Source organism: Mirounga leonina, unplaced genomic scaffold (assembly GCF_011800145.1).
Source record: "Mirounga leonina isolate KUSES-001 unplaced genomic scaffold, KU_Mleo_1.0 Mir_129, whole genome shotgun sequence".
NCBI classification, from domain to species: Eukaryota; Metazoa; Chordata; class Mammalia; order Carnivora; family Phocidae; genus Mirounga; species Mirounga leonina.
Genome location: NW_023270323.1, coordinates 41,160,743 through 41,187,106, shown reverse-complemented (window position 1 = coordinate 41,187,106; position 26,364 = coordinate 41,160,743). Strand labels below are relative to the sequence as shown.

General features: G+C 37.1%; 1 protein-coding gene across 3 annotated transcripts in view; it reads right to left on the bottom strand.

Moving 5' to 3' along the window:
- The window catches only part of FRYL (FRY like transcription coactivator), a 259,607-nt gene that overhangs the window by 134,643 nt on the left and 98,600 nt on the right, over positions 1-26,364 (bottom strand). For all 3 annotated transcript variants that reach the window (XM_035005015.1, XM_035005016.1, XM_035005017.1), the window contains one exon: positions 10,264-10,463. In XM_035005015.1, coding sequence (XP_034860906.1) covers positions 10,264-10,383 — 120 coding nt within the window. In that variant the 5' untranslated portion in view covers positions 10,384-10,463. The remainder of the gene's footprint in view (positions 1-10,263; positions 10,464-26,364) is intronic.

Below are 26,364 nucleotides of genomic sequence, written 5' to 3'. Positions count from 1 at the left end.
ATCATGACCTGAGCCGAAGGCAGACGCTTAACCGACTGAGCCACCCAAGTGCCCCAACTTTAAAGATCTCTTAAGAACTATTCTCTGTATATGGGGCACCTGGGTGGCTCAGTCAGTTAAGCGACTGCCTTCGGCTCGGGTCATGATCCTGGAGTCCCGGGATCGAGTCCCGCATCGGGCTCCCTGCTCAGCAGGGAGTCTGCTTCTCCCTCTGACCCTCCCTCCTCTCATGTGCTCTCTCTCTCTCTCTGTCATTCTCTCTCTCAAATAAATAAATAAATAAAATCTTAAAAAAAAAAAAAACTATTCTCTGTATAAAAGAAAATATTACCTGAAATTCAGAAATTAAATCATTTTAGTTTCAGTTTCTTTTTGTTCTAATTCAAACAAAATTTATAACATAATTAAATTAAAATAGCATATACAGGGCGCCTGGGTGGCTCAGTCGTTAAGCGTCTGCCTTCGGCTCAGGTCATGATCCCAGGGTCCTGGGATCGAGTCCCACATCGGGCTCCCTGCTCGGCGGGAAGCCTGCTTCTCCCTCTCCCACTCCCCCTGCTTGTGTTCCTGCTCTCGCTGTGTCTCTCTCTGTCAAATAAATAAATAAAATCTTAAAAAAAAAAAATAAATAAATATAAAATAAAATAAAATAGCATATACAGTGTGATCCCCTTTGTGCATCTTCCTACCTACTTGCCTTGCTGGCTACCCCACACATACTTACCTAACTTACTTCCTGAATATAGGAGATGGCTAGGATTATGTTCAAATATATGGTGGCTGTTTGGTTGACATTTTTAGGATGATTTTCTAAATCTGTTATGCTTTTTTATTGAATTTTAAATATGTATTAAATGTGTATCAAAGAAAAACGAACATCATCCTTCTATAAAAGAAATGAGAATTTAGAAATATGTATATTTTGAAGTTTCTTTATCTGGTAGAGTCTTATCACCTTCTGTCATTCATGGCTAATGTTGATGAAAACACATCCACAATTATATTTGCCACTGAAATGTAAAAATTCCCAGTCTAGCTACCAATGAAACATGTTCTAACTAATATAAATGGGATCTGTGACTAACATAATAAATAAAATTTAAAAAAAATAAATGGGATCTAACTGAATTCTGGGGCACTTTACTTTCTTAATAGGAATAGGTTTTTGGTGTGTCCTTGGCACTTGGGCCTTCACACTTGGGTGATTATCTTGCAGAACAAGTTCTGTATTTCAAAAACCAAGCTACACATCATTTACATCCAACATGACGATTCTGCACAACAACACATATGCCCAATTACCTCTAAAATTTCAGTAAAACACAAAGTCCTATAGCAGTTCCATAGAACACTGTTTCTAAAAGTATCTAAAAGTTTGAAAAATAGTGAGTTAAAGGGCCTTTACTATCCTAATGTGAACTATTTATTTAAGATAAGTTTGGGGAGACAATAAGTGGCTTCTTTGCACTCGTTTCATCCCCTTTTATTGTTTTTAATTTTTTTTAAAGATTTTATTTATTTATTCGAGACACAGAGATACAGAGAGAGAGCATGAGCAGGGGGAGAGGCAGAGGGAGAGGGAGAAGCAGGCTCCCCGCTGAGCCAGGAGCCGGATGTGGGGCTCGATCCTAGGACCCTGGGATCATGACTTGAGCCGAAGGCAGTCGTTTAACCATCCGAGTGACCCAGGCACCCCTCATTCCATCCCCTTTTATACTGTAAGTCTAAAGGTCTTCAGTGATATTTTGAGGACTGCTGATCTAAGTGGTTTATTACTCACACAGCATGTTTATACACTAGAGTAATGGTCAAGCAGAATTAGAGAGCTTTTCAGAAACACTTACAATGTTGTTTTATATTAACATATTTTATTTCTCAACAAACTCATGCTTCCTCAAAGATTTCTAAAGATTTGACATCCTCCCTGAGCTTTCCCTAAACCAGGAAATGGAGGAAGACTGTTTTTTCCATAATAAGAACTCAGAGATGATTTTTTAATGCAAAAGGATACTCAAGTTACCGCAAGTACAAAAACATAAAATAAGTGTGCTGCACTAAACAGAAATTACTAATCAAGAACTCTGTACTAAACTCTCAATTTAATTATAGGGTGATTGAGGACGTTCTCATCATTGCTCAAGCAGTTGTGGTGTCTTGCAATATGACATTTTGAAAAGATACACCATTTAAAAATGTTTATGCATATGCAATCCATTATAACAACTAAAAAGAATAGAAATTATTCTCTATATTCATGCATGTATGCAAAGACTTTGTGCAAGAATGTTTACCGTATTTTTTGCACAGTAGCCCCAAATTAAGGTAACTCCCAAACCGACTACCAATAGACTAGTAAAAAACATTGTTATATTCTTTTATTAAAATAATATTGAACTATTGGGCGCCTGGGTGGCTCAGTTGGTTGAGCGACTGCCTTCGGCTCAGGTCATGATCCTGGAGTCCCTGGATCGAGTCCCACATCGGGCTCCCTGCTCGGCAGGGAGTCTGCTTCTCCCTCTGACCCTCTTCCCTCTCATGCTCTCTGTATCTCATTCTCTCTGTCTCAAATAAATAAAATCTTTAAAAAAATAAAATAAAAAAATAAAATAAAATAATATTGAACTATTAAAAAGAATGAGGCAAATTTATACAGGCTAATATAGAATAATCTCCAATTTACATTGTTAAAAATATCTAGGTACAGGGGCACCTGGGTGGCTCAGTTGGTTAAGCGAATGCCTTTGGCTCAGGTCATGATCCTGGAGTCCCGGGATCGAGTCCCACATCGGGCTCCCTGCTCAGCAGGGAGTCTGCTTCTCCCTCTGAGCCTCCTCCCTCTCCTGCTCTCTGTCTCTCATTCTCTCTCTCTCACATAAATAAATAAAATCTTTAAAAAATAAAAAAAAATAAAAATAAAAATAAAAAAACATCTAGGTACAGAAATAAATACACACAAAACCTCCCATTTGTGCTTTAAAAAAGGTGGCAAAAAGAAATAAAAAATTTTAAAAAAAGGTGGCAGGTGCTACAGAGATGGACAGTGTTTATCTTGATATAGAATGGAAGAGTCCTTACTTTTGTTATATAAAATTTAGAACTATTTCTACTTTTTATAATGTCATTATTTCATAATAATATAAAAAAACTAACAATGAGGGGCACCTCGGTGGCTCAGTCGGTTGAGCCTCCAACTCTTGATTCCAGCTCAGCTCATGCATGATCTCGGGGTCATGAGATCGAGGCCTGCATTGGGCTCCACACTCAGCGGGGAGTCTTCTTGGGATTCTTTCTCTCCCTCTCCCTATGCCCCCCCTCAAATAAATAAATTAATTAAAAAAAAAAGAAAGAAAGAAAAAACTAAAAATGATTCTAAGGCTCCCAATCCTTTATGTTCTAATTTGATTCTTTACCTAGTATATGTATAGAGTACCAAGAGCAACATGTAGCCTCCACAGAAAGCAAGAGTGTTTATTGAAAAGATTTTAGTAGCATAACAATGATATGGAAATATCTCAATAATTTGCAATTAAAGAGAGTAGGCTGAACACTCTCTCCATTCTCTCCTAAAACCCGACCAAGACAAGAGTAAAAGAATTTTTAGAAGACTTAAAAATTAAAACCAAAAAGGTTAGAGAGAATGGGAGAGACAGTAAAGAGCTGATGGAAAAGCCCAACCAACACATTTCACCCAACAAGAGTGAGTCCTAAGTAGGCAAGGGGAAAAGGCAGATGTCTATTCTCCACGCAGCCACTCACTCATTCACCTAAATTATTTACTGAGTGTACAGTATGCCAGGCACAGTTCTAGGCTCTGGAGACACAACCATGAGCAAAATGAAAAACAATCCCCGTCCTCATGAGGCTAAAAAGTCTAATGAGAAAACAACCAAAATATCTATTCTATTAGACAGACTTCAGGATAGGAGGCTGAGATGGGGGGGTGAGATTTTAGACAGAAGGACCACTGAAAAGATGACATTTGGGTCACAACAGGGGGAAAGTGGGTGAGCCTGCCATACAGGGTGAAGGAAAGATAATCTAGTCAATACTTTGCAATTCCTGAGGATTTGGAGAACTACAGTACTCTGAAAGTGTAGGTAAAGGTGAAGTTAAAAACAAGAGGGCTGGTTGAAGAATTAAGAAAAACTGAGACCCCCTCCCTTTCCTTCCCTTCACCAGCTCCGTCTGCCTAGCAGGTTGACCATCCTCCATCCACCTTACCCACAGAATGGTTGTCCTTCTCAGGAAAGGGCAAAACAGAAATGCTGACTGGTGGATGCTATAGTCAAAGACGAGGTAACACACTGAAGACAGGGAGCTCAAGTAAACATTTATATACCAAATACCAAAAAACCCAGTTATCTTCTGCCTCGAGACCCCCAGAACATCAGCTAAACCCTGTCATTTGGGGTACTGGAAGGACCTTCTCTAGGGACTCTGACAAACCCCAGAGTAGATCTGACATTGATGATTCATTCAGAGATTACACACTGAAGACCACAGTCAAAAAGGCCTATCCACCCAGGTTTCCAATCTGTTTATAGTGCCTTGGTTGTAAAATAGAACAAGTTACAACGGACATACATGTAAGGAGAAGTCAAAACTTTCAGAAGAAACAGATCATATGGGGAGAAAAAATTTAAAAATAAATTACATATATGTATTCAATATTCTAAAAAAAAAATTGTGGATATTTCAGAGTTGTAAAAATGCTGGGCCTAAACCAAATGAAGTCTAAATGAGCAGCTGATTGGTTAAAGCCTTTTTCTTACCTTCTTTTCTAGTCACTGGCAATCTAAAAGATTAACAGATAAGCTAGAATGTGCCCAGATCATTACCAAGGATTGATCCACCTCCTTTCAGGAAGAAAGAGACCTAAGGTATTGGAATGTAGTTTGCAAGCTGCAATTTCAATTAATGATTGCCCTTCCTTCCCCAATCTTCCCCCTAAAATGAAAATGAAGTTGTGGCTAAAAATCAAGCTCCGCTAATGTTCGAATCTTTTGGTCTCCTTATTTTATTATAACTTCTAATATGAGAATGAGAAGGCCAGTTCTCTCATTTTCATGGTAGATTAATTCTTTTAGCAAAATCCATTCACATTTGTGCTTCTACATTTTTATGTAACTTACTGTACGACTGATCATGAGACATGCTAGTCTCCTTTTATGTAACAATCCATGGATGCTAGTTTCTTTGAAGTAACCCTGCAAGAGTTTCATTCAAGAACTCAAGAGATTCATCTTGGATGGTTATTTATTACTAAAAAAATAGACTGAATAAATTTCACAGTAAATGAAATCACAATAAATAAACTTGAAGCTATCATATAAACACTGTCACAGTATTAAACGTATCATTATCTAATCTTTTTTACAATTTAAAAAAATTTTTTAAATTCATTCCAGAGGCGGGGGGAGTAGGGGGAGGAGCAGAGCGAGACGGACAAAGCAGACTCCACACTGAGCCCAGAGCCTCACGCGGGGCTCAATCCCAGGACCCTGAAATCATGACCTGGGGCGAAAGCATGAATCGGATGCTTAACCAACTTTGTCCTTGGTTGCTACAGTCCATTACACTGGGGGGTTTCCTGGTATGTCAGGAAGAGTAAGCAGGGAGTGCTTCTTCTAAGTACAATGGTGGGGTAAAAACATCAATTTTCTGGTGGAAACCTCACCACTATTTACCAAATTTTATAATCTCAGATTACACAGCAGATGTCCCTGAAATTAGCTACTAAGTTACAGAATAAAATGTAGTCAGCATCAGACTATTATGAAAGAACTATTAAAAGCTCTGGCTGGAACAATGACATTATGTCTTGTTAGAAGAACAAAGGGTACACACCACAGCGATGTTCTTTCAAGCTAAAGTCAACTTAAAATACAAATCTTTACTACGCACCTTCTACTAGGCATCTACCACCACAGGCGGTGCTATAAAAGGCAGAGGAGACCTGGCTCCTGGTATCACGTAGCTCCCATCAGAGGAGATAAACATGTAAGCCATTAACATGACAATGTCAGAATCTAGGAGTATGAAAAATTATTATGATAAAACAAAGATTCGTATAGCTTGAAGAGGATCACTATGTGAGAAGGAACATGTGGGAAGTTTGGAAGGATGAGTAGAGGCTTAAAATACAGGAGAGTTAAGAGTATTTTGGATTAAGAGATAAATAAGAACAAACACACCAGGACAAAAGAATATATAGAGGATACATTAAGTGTCACAGGAGAGACAGGATAGGAGAATCATGAGACATTATACAAACTGTAATAAGACTCTGAAGAGGCTAGAATGACCCACCCAGAACTTGAATTTATTCCATAGCAACAAAAAGTCAGCAAGATTTTTAAAGGAAAAAGGTAATAATACTTGTTGTAGATGAAGCAAAGTCTGAGAGCAAGGCAAATGGAAAGGTGATAAAGCACTTATTTACTGGTTATTGCAATGATCTAATATGAGTGAAGCTGACCCTGAGCTAGGACAGTGACAATGGCATTGGAAGAAAAAGAAAAGAGGAAGACATAAAATCACCATTTTATAAGCTCAGTCAAACAAGGTAATTTCACCCATATTTTCTTTTAATGCTTTTACTCTCAAGAACTTTGTATTTCAAAATTAAAATTCCTTTAACATAATATTTGAGAGTGGACAGGACCATACCACGTGTTGCTATTGATTAAATATTTTATACAATAAAAAATAAGTATTTTATAAAATAGGTGAAGTGTTTTTTTAAATGTGCTGTGCGAGTTGAAAGTTGCTGAAGCCAGCGGTCGGTAGAGGGTGCAACTCTTGATCTCAGGGTTGTGAGTTTGAGCCCCACGTTGGGAATAGAGATTACTTAAAAAACAAAATCTTTAGGGGCGCCTAGGTGTCTCAGGCATTAAGCATCTGCCTTCGGCTCAGGTCACGATCTCAGGGTCCTGGAATTGAGCCCCTCAAGGTACTCGCTGCTCAGTGGGGAGCCTGCTTCTCCCTCTGCCCCTCCCCCCGCTTGTGCTCTCTCTCTCTCTCTCTCTCTCTCAAAGTCTTTAAAAAAATAAATAAAATCTTTAAAAAAAGAGAGAGAGAGAGAGAGAGAAAGTTGTTGAAGCAAGGCAATGGGTCCTGGAGGGTTCATTACACTATAATCTGTACTTTTATATAAACTTGAAATTTTTCATAAACATTTTTCTTTTTTCAGGTTTACTGAGATATAATTGACAAATGCAAGTGTAATATATTTAAAGTGTACAATGTGATGATTTGATATATGTACACATTGAGCTCATTAACATGTCCATATTTACCTTTTTTTTGGTGAGAACATTTAAGTTCTACTCTCAGCAAATTTCAAGTTTATAATACAGTATTATCAACTAGTCACCATGTTCCATAACTTTTTTAATGTATATTTTTTAAAGTGGTTCCCTTATTTTTTTTAAAGATTTTATTTATTTATTTGTCAGAGAGAGAGAGAGAGAAAGAGAGAGAACAAGCAGAGGGAGTGGCAGGCAGAAGGAGAAGCAGGCTTCCCGCGGAGCAGGGAGCCCGACGCGGGGCTCGATCCCAGGACCCTGGGATCATGCCCTGAGCCGAAGGCAGAGGCTCAACTGATGAGCCACCCAGGCGCCCCTGTTCCCTTTCTTATTGTACGGTGGTTAAGCTGGCTACTGCAGCACACTACCAAGTAATTCACAGACCACTGATGAAGAAAACAACATTTTATAGATTAAGCACATTTATAATCAAACCTCATAATCATTAAGTCATATCTATGAGTTCTTGTAATCCTTATTTCTAAGGCGGAACTTTATATACATGCTGTAAATATATACTCACTGATAAAAACAAAATCATCAATGTGTTACATATAAAGCAACTGTGGAATGATTTAAATTGAATACAGTGAGCTGCACAGTTTTAAAACATACGTTTTGGCTAATGATCTCTTACATATTATTATTTATTGGACCTCACATACACAAACAGTAGTTTCTTCTCTACTTAACGACAAGAAACTCACTCACAGGCATGCGCAGACCCACTCACATACCTTGGCAACCTTAGCAATGTTAATTTTCTTAGTGAAGTAAGACTTAAGAACACAGAACAATACCTCCTTCAACTTCTCACCTTTCTTAGGTCATCACCTATTCTCCCTTCTCTTCCTTTCCCCCTTTCCTTCCTCAGTAGGAAGTACAGCGAAGTGAGTCAGCATACAGGCTCTGACGCCATTACTGTGCCTAACTCCTCATTCTGCCACTCAGTGGCTTTGAGCTTCAGGCAAGTAGCAAACCCTTGGGGTCTCAAATCACTGGTGAAAACCTATCCCTAGCCCAGCTGCATAAGGAATAAATAAATTTCAGCTGTTAAATCCTCCACCACCATCTTCATTGTGATCATCCTGCTTTTAGCTGACACTGTGATCTTGATACATCACATATCCAGCCCCTTCAAACTCCCAAAGTTATTTCCTAAAGTTGTATCACCCTACTAAAACTGTTTTGAGGCTGTTTAATTCCCAAGTCCAGCAACTTTTCCCAGTGTTCCTTGTACTCTTCCCCTCTGTATCATTTGACAATAATAATGCTATTCTACACTCTCTCTTGATCATCATCTGCTCTTTTGGCTTTATCACCCTCTCATAGACGATGCCAAAATCTCTATTTCTGGTCATCATTTCTGGTCACTGACAAAGAATTCCCAGCTACCAATAAAATAATTCCACATGGTTTACATTACCAGTATCTCAAGCTTACCATTCACACAAGAAAAATTATCTTATTCTCCTTTCCTAGCCCAATCATATTCTCATGTTCTTTAATCTAATGTCATCTCTTCTAACACTTCAAAGAACTTTTAACCTTCACTTTCCCTCAAAACACCTACTCCTATTTGTTGAGTTCTACTAATTCTGTTACCTTACTTTCTTCTCCAACCACTTCCACTGTTAATGCCCTAATTCAAGACTCTTTTCATTCCAGCCTGAATTATATACAACAGCTAAACAGTAGTCTCTGCCTTTAAAGATTTTATTTTTAAGTAATCTCTACAACCAACGTGGGGCTCAAACTCACAACCCAGAGATCAAGAGTCATATGCTGTACCCACTGAGCCAGCCAGGCGCGCCTCTAGTCTCTGCCTTTAATCTCTTCTCTCTGCTAATGTCTAACCACTGTATTATCTATCACAACAACCTTCAATAACCCCTCAGAATCTGACTCAAACATTTGTTTTCAGTCTTTCTCTTCCTTCCTCTTTACCATAAGCTCTAATCACATGGAGCTTCTCAGACCACTTAAGTATGCCTCATGCACTATACGTCTAAAAATAAGTTTACTGTTTTATTGTAAGTTTGGCAACTGCCATATCATCAACTTGCAGAATATCCTAGATTTTCCTTTATTTTCTCTTATGTTTTATCTGTTTCAACAATCCCCTTCGGTGAAATCATTTTTGTTCTTTGGTGACCTGCAGTAACTTATCAAGGTGGATTCTAAAGTCATTACAGCTTTCTAGATCACAACTTTACTAACTTATCTCTTAATTTTTTTTTTAAAGATTTTTTATTTATTCATTTGAGAGAGAGAGACAGAGAGAGCATATGCAGGGGGAGAGGCAGAGGGAGAAGCAGACTCCCCACTGAGCAAGGAGCCCGACATGGGACTCGATCCCAGGACCCCAGGACCATGACCTGAGCCAAAGGCAGATGCTTAACCACCTGAGCCACCCAGGCGTCCCTTATCTCTTAATTTTTAAGACTTTATTTTTTTTAGAGCAGTTTTAGGTTCACAGCAAAACTGAGTGGAAGGTACTGATTTCCCATATACCCCATCCCACACTTACCTAGCCTCCCCATCAGAGTGGTACATTTGTTACTACTGACAAAACTACAATGACACTTCTAATCATCCAAGTTCTGTAATTTACACTACAGTCGACTCTTGGTGTTGTACATTCTGTGGGTATGGGCAAACGTATGATGACATATGTCCACCACTGCAGTATCAGAGTAAGTTCACTGCCCTAAAAAATCCTCTTTCTTCTGCCTATCCGTCCCTCCATTCCCAGCCCCTGACAGTCATTTTACTGTCTCCATAGTTTTGCCTTTTTAATAATGTCCTACAGTTGGGATTATACAGTATGTAGCCTTTTCAGATTGGCTTCCTTTAATTTTTTTTCAAGTACATTATTTCCTTCAGAAATTTTGTTTATAATGGTTAATAGAAAAGTTAAGAAAATATTTCAGATTTATAGGTCAACTCTACTCACCAAGGGTTCAGCCATTACAACTTCAATTTTCTTTTCGGCTTGAACAGCAAATTCTGCAAAGAGGCTCTTGATGACATATTCACCAGGCTTGACATCTGGGTCAATCGTAATGCTTGACATGATGATATTCTTTTTTCCCAAAGTGGAATGAAAGTTGGAGGAAGCACAGTACTTATTCACTTTGCTGACTGGTGCTGAAGCTAAAAAGAAAACAAAAGAACTCTAATTATCAACACAATAATGAGACCCACCATAACAACCCTATTTAATATGAATCCTGCCCCTAAACCCCATCCGTATTATCATATTCTATTTTTTTATTACACTTGCTACATTCTAACAAATTGCCCAACTGTAATTTAGTTATGTGTTATTATGTATTGTTCTTCTCTCAACCCTACTAATGTGAATTTCCTAAAAACAGGGATTCTCTTGTCTTTTTTGTTCATCAATGAATTCATGAATTCCAAGTGCCTAGAACAATGCCTGGCATATGCTGGGTATATAATAAATACATACTAAATGAATGACTCTGAATTCTAAACAAAGTGATGTGCAGTGAAGGAAATAAAACAGATGGGAATAAAGGAAACAGGATTGGTTAGGGCACTGAAAGATACTGTTTTGGAAAGCATGATTAGGAAAAGGCCTCACCGAAGAAGCTACATTTGAACTCATCTGGAGGATGAAAAAGAGGCAGCAAGGCAAAGCACTAGGAACAGAAAGCGCTAAATTGAGTGAGCATATTTGATACATAAAAAGAAGACCAGTGTGGCTGGAGCTCAAGGGAGGAAGCAGGGGTGACAGGCAATTTCAGATGAGGTCAAAATCATTAGCCAGGGATTTAGAACTTTGTAGGAAAATCAGATTTTATTCTAAATGAAATTAAAATTCGGTGGAAAGTATTCACTTGGAGAGGGATAAGATCTGGCTTCTCTTAAAAGATCTCTCCAGCTCCTCTGGAGAATGGACTGGAAGGAGACAAAGGTAGACTCAGGAAAGCCACTACACAGGTCCAGGTGAGATGATCCTAGCTCAGGGTAAGAGGATGGAATGGCACAGGAGAGAAGGAAAGGACTTGACATTTGTCATGTGTTAGTGAATTTGGCATCAAGGTGAAGGAAAGGAACTAGCAATGACTTGTAGGATTTTTACTGCCATTGTTCAAAGGAGAGTGGCACCATTTACTCAGCTAGGGATGTCCCAGGGCCTGGCAAATAATACATTGCACCAGCTGGGGCACAAAAAGAGCACACACTGACTGCTACAGTCTCTTTATCTTCACAGGTTTTGTCCTCTTGACTGACTGGCTCATCACTCCGCTCTGTCAGCCGGCTGCGTAATACAGACCATTCCATTCCTGAACTTCAGCTTATGTCATCCCTGTGGCCTATTCACTGAAAACCTGCAAGTTTGTATTTCTCTACCCCAACCTGATCTCCAGGTCATGCCCTTTCATAAGCTGTCCCCAAAGCAAACCCTTCCATGAAAACGGAAGCAGAACACAGTCGAATGCCGAATTTCTGTATGTGTGTACATAACTATAGAACAAATTTATTCTAAATACCTAGTCTCCAAACTCATAAACTGTTCTGTCAAAAAAAAAAAAAAAAGAACCCTACTCTACCAAACATAGTGTGCCAAGATAAATAAAAGTGACCTGTGATAACTCCAAAATAAAATTCTAGGAAGTAATGCAAAATACAAATATTTTACTTCAGAAAAAATAATTGCAAATTAAGAAAAAAACATTTTTGAAAGAATTCCCAAATATTTGGATTCCCTCCATGCCCTAGTCATAATCTTTGTTTTTCCACAAAAGAGTATTTTTCCTCCAAAACTAAGATTAAAAATTAGTCACACATGATGTTTATATATTTAAAAATAATCTAAAGAATATTCCAAATTGTTAATATTGCACCTAAAAGTAAATATCTTTGTATCACATCAAATTAAAATATATTATGTATTGTATTCTAGAACTAAAATTATATAATAAGAACAATTCAAAACAAAAATTCACAGTCCTTTGAACACAGTACACACTATTTTAAACAATGACCTGTTTGTTTACTCTGTTTCAGGATCCAACATTGTGTATTATAAAAGAATCTGTTAACAACTCTTACTGTAAAAAATGGAGATCTTAAAAGATATCATTTTGGATCATTAAGAGAACTCTATTTTATACCCATATTATGTTGGATAACCTTAAGGAATCATAAAATAGTAAAACAATAACAAAAACTACTCAGTTTCCAGAAGGTTAATTTACATTTTAGACATAAAAATGAGGATAAAACATTTTCAAGACTTTGACTTAAGGTCATAGTTATAAAATACATCTTTTCTTTTAAAAGATTTGTAAGCCTCAAAGTAAGATTCATAAGATTGTAACAGTTACAAAGTTTTTTTGGCTTTAACTTCACAATAAATGTAACCAAAGAAGAAGCCCTATAATAGATCTGGTACTTCTAGCCTTTGATGAGGCATAGCCTTTTTTAAATGATGTTTTTTTTGGAACAGTTTCTCCAAAAAAGAAAAAAAACTTTAGTTAAAATGACCTCTCAAATAATTTGCCTTTACTGTCTTGTACTTCCTAAATAGTATAAATTAAGCATAAACAAATATTCCTAGGTATCAAAATAGCATATTTTAAGAAATTTGCCAATAAAGCCAAAAGTTGTAGGACAACCTGCACTTATCTTCCAAATAAAGATTTCCCTTCCAAATACCTGCACTATCTTCCAAAATAAAAATATCTCAAGTTTGAGAAAATCCAATTTTTATGAAAAATGAATGTTTTTACATCAAACAAATTAATTTATCTCAGTTGTATTTCTTAGTATTTCACGAACGCTTGTTGACTCTATTAATGCCAAAAAGTAACAGAGAACATATCTACTGATTGAAATTTCTGGTCGCAGAACAATCGAATGTTGATGTTAAGGACTGGCAAAATAAATTGTCTTTATAATCTAATAAACAGAATGCTCTATGGACCGTTGAAATGACAGCATCAAAAAGTACTGAATGGCATGGGAAATGTTCAACATACAGAGTTAAGTGCAAAAAGGTCGTAAGACAGTAAGTACATAAAACCAAAATGGAATTAAAAGGCAAGAAGAATATCTGCAGCATAGAACAGAGTTGATCAATTAACCTCCATCCACAAAGCTCTAATGAAGTCAGAAAAAGACCCTCACCCCCAAACCGAAAACTAGACAAATGACATGAATGAGTTACAATATTTAACTTCACTAATGTTTTTTATTTATTTATTTATTTATTTATTTATTTTTAAGATTTTATTTATTTATTTGAGAGAGAGAATGAGAGAGAGAGAACACATGAGAGGGGGAGGGTCAGAGGGAGAAGCAGACTCCCCGCCGAGCAGGGAGCCCGATGCGGGACTCGATCCCGGGACTCCAGGATCATGACCTGAGCCAAAGGCAGTCGCTCAACCAACTGAGCCACCCAGGCGCCCCGACACTAATGTTTTTTAAACAAGCCAAAATTAGATAACATTTTTCAAAGTGGTTCCCCCCCTCCAATTTTGTATTTCACTATAATGTTCAGCTTTGGTAAAGATGTGTGAATTTTTCTCATATTCTGCTAATAGTTAAGAAACAAGGGTGATCACTCTAAGCAAGGTGAAAAGACTAGTTTCCACATAACTAGATTAACTTGACATCTGACCACTTAAGTTAAATATTTTATAATGTGAAATAGTAATATTTCCCTACATGTTATTATAAAATTTTGAAAACTTTATGTAAGCTTATGAGAGAACGAAGACGTAACTGTTGGAGCATAATTCTGAAGAACACAATTCAGGCATTGAATTACAAATTTAAAAACCCAATGTCATATCAAACATCCTTGGAATATAAATCCACTAAGCTCTAACTGCTAATAAGAATAAACTAAGATCTGAGTAATTAAAATATGGGAATATAAGCTAGCATACCTGTTCTTTCTTTTAGATAAAGTGCAAATAAAAAATAAATATGGCATTTTTGGACAGCTTATTCTATGTAGTACTGTACTTAGCATATTTACTGAAACAATTATTTTTCATGCTCTTAAGACACCTATACCCTTATAAAATGAATTTAAATTCAGTCAAAGAGAGGAGACAAGTGAGAAGAGACATAACCCCTAAAGTGAGACATGTTTGGTTGTTACTTTTTTTTTTTTTAAGATTTTATTTATTTATTTGTCAGAGAGAGAGAGAGAGCTCAAACAGGGGGAAGGGCAGGCAGAGGGAGAAGCATGCTCCCCGCTGAGCAAGGTGCCCAATGTGGGACTCGATCCCAGGACCCTAGGATTATGACCTGAGTTGAAGGCAGACGCTTAACCGACTGAGCCACCCAAGCGTCTGTTTTATTACTTTATAGCAATGATTCTCAGCCCCCTTTTTTTTCTGCTTCTACTATGTTCTTATGCACAACACTCTGAATAGTAACATCTCTCAAAATACAGAGTGATTCTCAACAACTGGGATATTTCAGATAGGGATGTGTAGGGGCAGGTAGATGAGGTTTAAAAAGATCTCAGTGGAGGGACGCCTGGGTGGCTCAGTCGTTAAGTGCCTGCCTTTGGCTCAGGTCATGATCCCAGGGTCCTGGGATCGAGTCCCACGTCGGGGCTCCCTGCTTGGCGGGAAGCCTGCTTCTCCCTCTCCCACTCCCCCTGCTTGTGTTCCCTCTCTCGCTGTGTCTCTCTCTGTCAAATAAATAAATAAAATCTTTAAAAAAATAAAAATTAAAAAAATAATAAAATAAAAAGATCCCAGTGGAGTCTGTGAAAAATGCCCCCAGTTACCCCCGAGAATAGGTCCTTAGGGATAAAAATTCCTACTTCATAGTCACAACCTTATATATGTACATGCATATTACACACATATGTTTATATATAGAAATGCAGAAATATAACAAAGTTCCATACAACTGCTTACTATTATAATTATTACTTACACTGTGAGGCACCTGGGTGGCTCTGTCTGTTAAGGGTCCGACTCTTGGTTTTGGCTCAGGTCATGATCTCATGGGTTATGAGATGGAGCCCCACCTCGATTCTCTCTTTCTGCCCCTCCCCCAACTCGCTCTCTAAGTCTTTTTTTAAAAATCATTATAATTTGGGGCACCTGGGTGGCTCAGTCATTAAGCGCCTGCCTTTGGCTCAGGTCATGGTCCCAGGGTCCTGGGATTGAGCCCCACACTGGGCTCCCTGCTCGGTGGGAAGCCTGCTTCTCCTCCCCCTCCCAGCCCCCTGCTAGTGTTCCCTCTCTCGCTGTGTCTCTCTCTGTCAAATAAATAAATAAAATCTTAAAAAATAAATAAAATAAAAAATCACTATAATTATTATTAATTACACTAGCTAACAATAAAAATTTTGATGACCACCCAAGAAAAAAAAGTATGAGGTAAATGGCCTTGGAACAAAAACAAATGTAAAAAATATTTCTGAATTAAAAAAGCAAAACCAAAATTCTTAGTTTAAAAAGCAAGCCTATCCCAGCAAGTTCTTCTGTGGATATCAACAAGCTGATTCTAAAGTTTATATGGAGAGGCAAATGACCCAGAATAGCCAACACAATACTGAAAGAGAAGAACAAAACTGGAGGACCTACACTACCCGACTTCAAGGCTCACTTTAAAGTTTCAGTAAAGAGACAGCGTGGTATTGGTGAAAAAACAAACAGATCAGTGAAACAGAACAGAGAGCCCAGGAATAGACCCACACAAATAAAGTCAACTGATCTCTGACAAAGAAGCCAAGGCACTCAATGGGAAAAGGAGACTTTTCCACAAATGTTGCTGGAATAACTAACTGGGCATCCACAGGCAGAAGAAAAAGAAGAGGAGGAGGAAGAATCATCATCCAGACACAGAATGGACACCTTTCACAAAAATTAACTCTAAATGGATCATAGATTGATTTTATGTAAAATACAAAACTATAAAATTCCAGAAGATAGAAGAAAAGCTAGGTATTTTTGGGTTTGGCAATGGCTTTTTAGATATAACACCCAATGGGAGCCATGAAAGAAAAATTTATAAATTGAGCTTTATTAAAATTAATAACTTCAGCTCTACAAATGACACTGTAAAGAGAATGAAAGACAAGGCACAGACTGGGAGAAAAATCTTTGCAGAATACGTATCTGATAAACGACTGCTATCCAAAATATACAAAGAATTCTTAAAAGTCAACAAGAAAATAACCCAATTAAAAGGGGGGGGCAAAACTGAACAGACCCCTCAACAAAGAAGGCATACAGATGACAGATAAGAATATGAAATGATGCTCCATATCATATGTCTTCAGGGAAATGCAAATTAAAACAACGACATACCATCACACACCTACTAGAATGGCCCAGAATCCAGAACACTGAAAACACCAAATGTTGGTGGGGGGTGTGGAGCAATAGGAATGCTCATTCATCACTGGTGGAGATACAGAATGGTACAGGTACTCTGGAAGATGGTTTAGAGGTGTCTTACAAAACTAGACATTCTCTTACCAGACGACCCAGCAACCATGCTCCTTGGTATTTACCCAAAGGAGTTAAAAACATGTCCACACAAAAACCTGTATATGGATGTTTATAGCAGCTTTATTCATAACTGCCAAAACCTGGAAGCACCCAAGATGTCCTTTAGTAGCTGAATGGAAAAATAAACTTTGGTACATCCAGGCAATGGAATATTGCTCAGTGCTAAAATAAAATGAATGATCAAGCCAAGAAAAGACTTAGAGGAAACCTACATGCATATTATTGAGAGAAGCCAGTCTGAAAAACTACATGCTATATGATTCCATCTGTATGACATTAAGGGAAAAGCAAAAGTATGGAGGCAATAAAAAGATGCATGATTGCCAGGGATTAGAGGGAGAAACAGATGAAGAGGGGAGCACAGGTGATTCTGAGGACCCAAAACTATTCTGTATGATATTGTAATGATGGAAACATGTCACTGTATTTGTCAAAACCCATAGAACATACAACACAAAGAGTGAACCCTAATGTAAACTATGGACTTTGGGTGATTATGATGTGTCAAGTAGGTTCATCAATTATAACAACTATATCACATTAATATAAAGTGTTAATAATAGGGGAAATGGGGGGAGGATAAAGGGGTACAAGGGAACTTGTTTGTACTGTCTGCTCAAATTTTCTGTTGATCTGAAACAGCTCTAAAAAATCAAGTCTGCTAAATTTTTTTAAACTCAAAAAGAAGGGGTGCCTGGGTGGCTCAGTCAGTTAAGCATCTCCCTTCAGCTCAGGTCATTATCCCAGGGTACTGGGATCAAGTCCTGTGTCAGGCTCCCTGCTCAGCAGAAAGTCTGCTTCTCTCTGTCCTCCCTGCTCATGCTCTCTCTCACTCTCTCTCTCAAATAAATAAGTAAAATCTTTAAAAAACAAAACAAAAAACCTCAAAAAGAAAAGCCCATTCTATCCCTGTCAGAACCAAAGATGCCTGGGGAGAGTCCAAATAAACACCAGCTCAAGCTAAAGCTTAAAACAGTAACGTACTTGGATCAAGCTCAGAGAAAGGAAACAGATTATAAGTCAATTAAAAAAAATGTCAAAAACACAAATCAGGTTACATGGTAGCCTGAAAGTAGAAACAAAGCTAGTAAAATCAGCATCCGGGAATGACAGCGAATTTCAACTTTTGGTGAGGTCAGTTAGGTTGGAGTAACCTCTCAACAAACTATCCAGAGAAAAACTGCACGTTTGGAAGCAACTATATCTGAAGAGGAAATAAAGAAAGATAAATAACATGCATGCTGTGGATACTGAGATGTATAATATGAAAGCAACATTTGATGACTTCAGTGCTTGCTGTAAGGTGAGGTAACCTCAAAATTTCTTCATAAATGAAGGAAACTCATCCCGACAGTTTATTTCTGACAGAAATAAAACATTATCAATATATTATTAAGGTATTTTGCATATTATCTCATGTTACCCTAATAAACCTATTTTGTTTTTTATTTTATTATTTTTTATTTTATTTCCAGTACAGTTTAACATACAGTGTTATATTAGTTTCAGGTATACAATATAGTGATTCAACAGTTCTACACATTACTCAGTGTTCATCACCACAAGTACCCTCCTTAATCCCCATCACCCCTTTTATTTTTCACCCCTTCCCCCACCCAGTTCTCCTCTGGTAACCATCAGTTTGTTCTCTGTAGTTCTAACAAACTTATTTCAAGTGATATGCTGATAAAGGTCTCTTAAAAAAAGGTTCTGATTTATATCATTTGCTAATTTCCATTGTGTAAATATAGTCATCATGGCTGATTTCAAGCCACAAGGAGTTTAACAACCAGCTGGTAAAATTCCTAGCAGGAACTAGATCCAGAATATACTACTTCAAGTTATAGCCCATTTATGATGAGGAAATTGATTCCTAATTAAAGTCACTTGTCACATGGGAGTGAAATATGAAGTCAGGTCCTGAATTCCTAAGAACTTTCAGATCAGTGGCTTTATGTTCTCCAGAATCACCATATTTTGATAAATCCCTTTTTTTAAAATTCTTTAAAGGTTTAGATTATTAACATACTATTCACTTAGAATAACTATTTCCCAAATCAAATATTTTGATTGCATCTTCAAATTCATTTACATAAAGTGGGCTAAAAAGAAAAAGCTTTCCCAATTTGATATTTACCTATATTTTCTTTTAACTCCTTTTTACTTGGTTTTATTTTTCCCATTTAAATCTATCATCCAACTGGAGTTTATTTGATGTGATAGTCAATAAAGACATTTTTTCCAATGGCTTATTATTATTTATTTAATCAATTCTTCTGGATTCCTTTACTGAAATTCTATCACTGATTTTATTCACTATCATAAACTAAATCCATACCCAAATTGTGCTTTCTATTCTTCTCATTAAGAATCTGGTTTTGGGGGGCACCTGAGTGGCTCAGTCAGTTAAGCACCCGACTCTTGATTTGGGCTTAGGTCATGATCTCGGGGTCCTGAGATGGAGTCCCAAGTCGGGCTCCACACTCAGTGGGGAGTATGCTTGAGATTCTCTCTCTCTCTCCCCCTCTGTCTCTCCCCCTGGCTCACTCTCTCGCTCTCTCTCAAATAAATAAATTGAATCCTTTAAAAACAACAACAACAAAAAGATTCTGGTTTTGGATGCTTTGCCCCGCCTGGTTATATATATACAGAGAGAAAGTGGAGAGAATTTTTTTTTAAAGAATTTATTTATTTATTTACCTATTTATTTATTTGAGAGAGAGAGAGCATGCAAGTGAGCCGGGGGAGGGAGAGGGAGAGAATCTCAAGCAGACTCCCCACTGAGCGCAGAGTCCCACGGGAGGCTCAATCCCCTGACCCTGAGATCATGACCTGAACTGAGACCAAGAGTCCAATGCTCAACCGACTGAGTCAGCCAGGTGCCCTGAGAAGAAATTCTTTTAAAGAGGAAAAAGACTGGAGGTGAATTAGGCCTAGAACATAGGCTGACAAAATCTCTTAGGCCTATTTGTACTGGACTGCTCCTTTAAATCTTACAGCTTGGGTACCTGTCTTTTTGAGGAGTGATATGCTGCCATCTCTTTCTTGATAACAAATTTAACAAATTAGTGATACAGTGAAACTACAGTCTCATAATAAAAAATGTAGAAAGATCATGGTGAGATAATCAAACAAGCATAATCAAGTAAAAAAAAAATCTGTTTTTGAATCAGGACCTTACCTTTATAATAGGTTTTATTATCTGTTGGCACAAATACTCCTGGTTACTCATCATCGTCAGTAATTTCTCAGCTATTGTTTTTCACTTATACTTCCAGGCTTATGCCTATCATCATAAATTAATTGGAAAAAACTGACATCTTAATTAAGACTTCTTGTCTAGAACCCAGCATATCCTTATTAATTTATCTTCCTTTGGGTACCCCAAAAAAAAAAAATGTACACTTTCTTTCATAAGGGATCTATATAATTCTTTTTTTGGATTTGAATTTTTATTCACTCTTCGAGTTACTAATTTTTAAAATCAGAGTATGTAATTCTTACTAATTCTATTAATAAATACTTTAAATTTCTATTGTGTGAGTGCCATCATTTTTCTTACTCTTCAGTCCAACATTTTTGCTTCTGGTGGAATTTCAATGGATAGAAAAATTAAGACTTTTGCTTGTTCTTTGGACATCTGTTCCTAAAATGTTTATTTATCCTAGTCTAAACTATTCCTACTGAAAACAGTTTCTAAATATAGAAGTCCTATGACATCTTTGGCACATTTCCAATGTTTTTTACTTGAAGTCTACTACAGAAATATCGCTTATTATAAAGCTCAAGAAAAATGACCTATCTCTAAATAATCCATTATTCACTCAGCTAGAATCTCCCTGAGGTTATTTTTTTCTTGTACTCTTTGAACCTTCAGAAACTCAGCTAATGAACTATTCTAAAAATCTAGAAATGATGTGATATTTTTAAAATGTGCATGAACCCAGGAGTCAGAAGACCAGGGCCCCAAACTTGACTTGGCTACTTAGTATCATTATAATCTTGGTCATATTATTTAACCTAAGCTTTTGTTTTCCCTCTGGAAAATGAATGGGTTGAATTATATCTCAACCATGGGTATGTATCAGTAGCAACAAGAAAGTTGTTTTCATTTTTGTTCTCCTCTCCTCCTCCCATAAAAACATTCGCTGCCAGTGAAAAAAGATGTTGTGGCAGACTTTTCTCTTCTAGCCAGACAAGAATCTAGGGATCAGCACAGGATAGCCCTGAAGTGAAAATGGGAACACCAGTACCCTGCAGGACCTCATCCCGCAAACATACGTAGACCCAGGGCCTGAGGGAAGTCAACGACTGCATATGGATGTAGAATCATCTTCTCTGCCTTCTAAGAAGTTGAGCACAGTCTAATAAGGGGGCTGAATCCTCCATACTCCATGAAGCTGAGATGGTGGGAGAAGACAAGGACCAAAGGGGCTTCCTCCTAATATCTTAACTGTGAGCTAACTAAGAGGCTCCCAAGGGCTGAGACTGCTTTCCCTTCTATCACTCTTGCGATTACTCTTTAAAGCACTGTTAACTGTATGGCCCACCCCTAATTAGCAGACAAAGAGATATAACTGCACTCTACAGATATCCAGCAGCCAGAGATAAAGAAAACAAAAATATTTACCAAAGAGGAAGAGCAAACATCATTATAGGCTTCAACACACCAAATCTATTTCAATTAAAAACAGAAACTAAACAAAGATGCAGACTCTTGCCTTATTACTTAACATCAAGAAGTTAAGGGATAAGTAAATGCAATAACACACAAAAATTAAATCATTGTTATAAATATTGAAAAAGAAACAAAGCTTTCTTTATTAAAGCAATAATTACCGAGAAAGGAAAATGGATAAAAATCTATTCACAAATATAAAATTAGTCACAATAAATTTAAAAAGGAAAACATAGGACTTACATAGAGAAAACTATGAGAACCTCTTTTTTTTTTTTTTTTAAAGTAATCTCTACACCCAACATAGGGGCTTGAACTGGCAACCTCGGGATCAAGAGTCTCGTGCTCTACCAACTAAGCCGGGCAGGCGTCCCTATGAAAACCTCTTAAAGGACGTAAAAGAAGATCTGAACAAATGAAAAGACCTATTTGGGGGTAAGAACACTTGTTGTTACAAGGGTCAATTCTCACAAAATTAATATGTTAATTATGAAATTCCAATTAAGATTTCAATACTATTTTTTTAAGTTGTAATGGATAAAAACCATCTTCGAGTATACATAAGGAGGAGTAAATATCACCCAAAAAAGCTTTAAAAAATTATTTAAAAAAATATAAAGAGGGGTGCCTGGGTGATTCAGTTGATTAAGTGTCTGCCTTTGGTTTCAGGTCATGATCCAGGGTCCTGGGATGGAGCCCCGCATCAGGCAGGCTCTCTGCTCAGTGAAGAGCCTGCTTCTTCCTCTCCCTCTGCCTGCTGCTCTGCCTACTTGTGTTTTCTCACTCTCTGTCACATAAAGTCTTAAAAAATATATAAATATATATATAAAGAATATTTTCTAAATCAGAAGACAAGATAATTAATCAGAACACATTATAACTATATTTGAAACATTACATCAAAATATAAAATGACTATTTCAGAACATAATATAACAGTAATTAATTCAGTAAACATAAGTAGAGATAAATCAGATTAATGTAAAACATTAAACCACCTCCTAAAAAATCCCAGAATAAGAATTCAACAGGGGCAAAATAGGAGGGAAGAAGATAATTTAGCAATAATGTTGGAGTATCAGCTATTCATGTGAAAAAAAAAAAAAAAAAAACCACTATATTCAAAAACCAAAGTCCAGATTAATAGGATGTTGAAAATTAATTTTTTTAAGTTTTTAAAATTTTTAAAGAAAAAACTTAGGAGTCAACATACAGAATCCAGGGGAGAGGAGATTGTTGGCCCAGATAGAAAACCCAAAATTATTTTAAAAAGATGAACACATTCAACCAAATAAAAATTTTAAATATTTATAAGGCAAACAAATACCATAAACAAGAGAGGGTAAATTTGGAAAAGAGTATAATGTAGATAACAGCAAATATAAAGTATTCAAAAAGCTCTTAGAAATTAACAAGAAAAAGACAACAGAAAATTTGGCAAAAAATATAATTAGGCAATTCACGTAAGAACAAACCTAAAAAGACGATATATGAAAAAAATATTCAAACTTTGTATACCCAGAAAATGCAAATTAAAGTAGCAATAAGCTTTCATTGTATACACATCAGACTGGCAAATGATAAAATGAATAATTAGCTCTATTGGTGGCAAGGTACAGGGAAACTGAACACTTAACCTATTGCTGACAGAAATGTAATGTCCACCTAAGTACAGTCCAGTAGGCTGAACAAAAAGATGAGTATTCTGGCCCCTCTAGCAGAGCACCGCAGATATTAATTTCTTTGATCTGCAGGCTTTCCATGCAACTTTCTGATTACAATTTAGCTTTGTATGACCTACCCCACAAGGAGAGGAAAGGATAGCTGGCCAGCCCTAGCATTAACACCCAGTCGGCATCTTTCTCCTTGTAAATTAGTAAACTGGCAAATCTAAAAACTTGTCTCTGTCAGATTGTTTATTACAATTCCACCTCCTGGAAAAGATTTCATATCCACTCTCAGCATTAAGGCAAAGTCAAGTTTTCTGACCCGATCCCGGTCTTTGCTGGCCTTCTCTGGCAATTCCTTAAATCACAATCAAAATCTTTGGAGTGAGGCCCAAGGCATCTGTATGTTTTTGACAACTCCCCATCCCGATTCTAAGGTGCAGCCAAGGTTGAGAATCACTGCCTTTCACTATTCATCTTAAGCGGAATAGTTGGTTCTGTACAATGATTTGACTTAAAACTAATTCTGATCAATAAAAAATGTCAAAAACACCATAAATAAGGAAACCTGTGTATAGAATAACCACAAATAACATCCATCAAGCAATTCGGAGAGTGTTAAATAAATGTATGTCGGGGCAAAGCTCTAGGAAGCAAAGTGAAGGATCAATAAAACAATTCAAAAACCTAATTTTAAAAAGTCATACGCGGTTCTCCCAGTTGGAACTAGAAATCTCGACGAACTGATTTTTCTCTCATGGTTTCAGCCACTTCACTTTCCTTACCGAACCGTGCCCCAAACCATGTATCCTGGTGCCCTATCAATCCTCTGCCTCTCATTATCTGTGATTTCAAAAGGAGGTTTCAGTGATGAGAATGGAGAACCATCATTAATCCCTCCCCATGCCTTGGTTCCTACAACCAGTCTAGTCACCAAACCCCATCGTACTGAAAGGAATACCTTCTTTTGCCTGCATGGTTAAGTTTTGAACACAAAAGAATATTCCATATAGGCTCCTAAAAAAAAATCTTCCTTCACAGTTATCTCTGCTGCTTAGCAGATGAAATAACAACTTCACGTAGCAGCCAAAGTGACTCCTTTCTATTTGACTGACACTAGACCCTGCACATCAAACCGTGGAAAGGCATGCTTCTGTACTCTGCATAAAAATGCACCACTAGCCTTACCTTCAAGGGTGTTACTAAAGCCATTTTATTGGAATCATCATTTTCTTTTCTTCCAGTCTCCCTACAATAAGAATGACTCATTCATATATTGCTCCAAAATCTTATGTGAAGCTTTTAGTTTTTCAATTTTTTAAGACTTCACTTTTTTTTTTTTTTTTTAAAGAGCAGTTTTAGGTTCACAGCAAAACACAGAAGGAATGGAGATTTCCCATATACTTTCTGCTCCCACGCATGCATAGCCTCCCCCATTGCCAACATCTCCTATCAGCATGGTCCATTTGTTAGAGTTGATGAATCTACACTGACACGTCATTATCACCCGAAGGCCATTGTTTACCTCACAGTTCATTCTTGGTATTTTATATTCTATGGGTTTGAACAAATGCATCCATCAACATGGTATACTACAGAGTAGTTTCACTGCCCTAAGAATCCTCTGAGTTCTACATATTTATCTGACCTTCCCCCTAACCTCTGGCAACTACTTTTCTTAACGTCTCCATAGTTTTACCTTTTCTAGAACATCCTATAGTTGGAAGCCTACAGTATGTAGCCTTCTCAGACTGGCTTCTTTCACTTAGTAATAATGCATTTAAGTTTCCTACAAATCTTTTCATGGCTTGACAGCTCATTTCATTTTAGCACTTAACAATATTCCATTGTCTGGATGGACCACAGTTTATCTATCTACTCACCTACTAAAGGACAGCTCTGTTGCTTCTAAGTTTTGGCAAATATGACTAAAGTTGCTCTAAACACCAGTGAAGATTAAACTAAAAATATCCATTTAATGCATCTAAAGTAAATATTTTTATGTAACATTGTTAATATATTAATAGATATTAGTTCATCCTTCATTTTTATAAATACTTTCACTACGTTCTGTACCACATGTGTCAGTAAATATATGTATTGTTTCTAAACCATCCATATGATTTTCTACCATGAACTGCCATCACATTTCCAATTCATTATCTTCTAATACAAATAGGTGTGACATTTTGGAATTTGGCTTCTAGAGTCTTCCCCAAACAGATTTCTCTTAAATTCTCTTTTTCAAAAACCCTTAAAACTTTACTCATTTTAGCAAGTTTTTTTAAATTGGGAAATAGCATCCTTCAACCAACTAGTAGACTCAAAATAAAATTGAAAGAAATTCCACTTAGGCAGTGTCCTGTGACATCATGCATTAAAGATCAGGAGAAGGAATAATCAAGAGAACAAAGCCCATTCCATCCTGCAAAAGGCTAGCAAACTCTGTCTCATTAATGTGATGAAATTGTAAACATGGTTATTCCAGAAAAGAAGCCTAAAAGAGTATGGCAGTATTGGAACACTGGAACAAGCCAGAACTCAATGATTTGGCACTTAACCACTAATGTAGGCCAGATACCTGTCAGGTATCACATTTAAAATATTATATACTCGGTACAGAGGGACAATTAGAACGGACTCTGACTGTAAATACCCCTGCAGCCATAAGGATGCATAATGGCCAACATCAGCAATGCTGGAGGAAATGAGAAATCTAGTAATGGAGGCAAAATATGGTATCTAAAGAGTCTGATAATGTAAAAAGCACCATGGAGATCCATGAAAGAACAATAGTTATATGTTAGGAAACAGATATGTAAAGTCTAAGAACAAGAAGTACATGGACATGCGATAAGGGAGGTGGATCTCATCATTAAAAGGTATGTCAGCAGAACTTGATTCTCTTTGAGTCCTAATTATTGTTTTTGGATGAGAACTTCACTCCCTTGAGGAGAAAAGCAGAGTCCCATATTTGAGGGAAATGGTTACCAAAGAGTTTGACCAAAGCTCATATATACACAATGGAATATTATGCAGCCATCAAAAGGAATGAGATCTTGCCATTTGCAACGACGTGGATGGAACTGGAGGGTATTATGTTGAGCAAAATAAGTCAAACAGAGAAAGACATGTATCATATGACCTCACTGATATGAGGAATTCTTAATCGCAGGAAACAAACTGAGGGT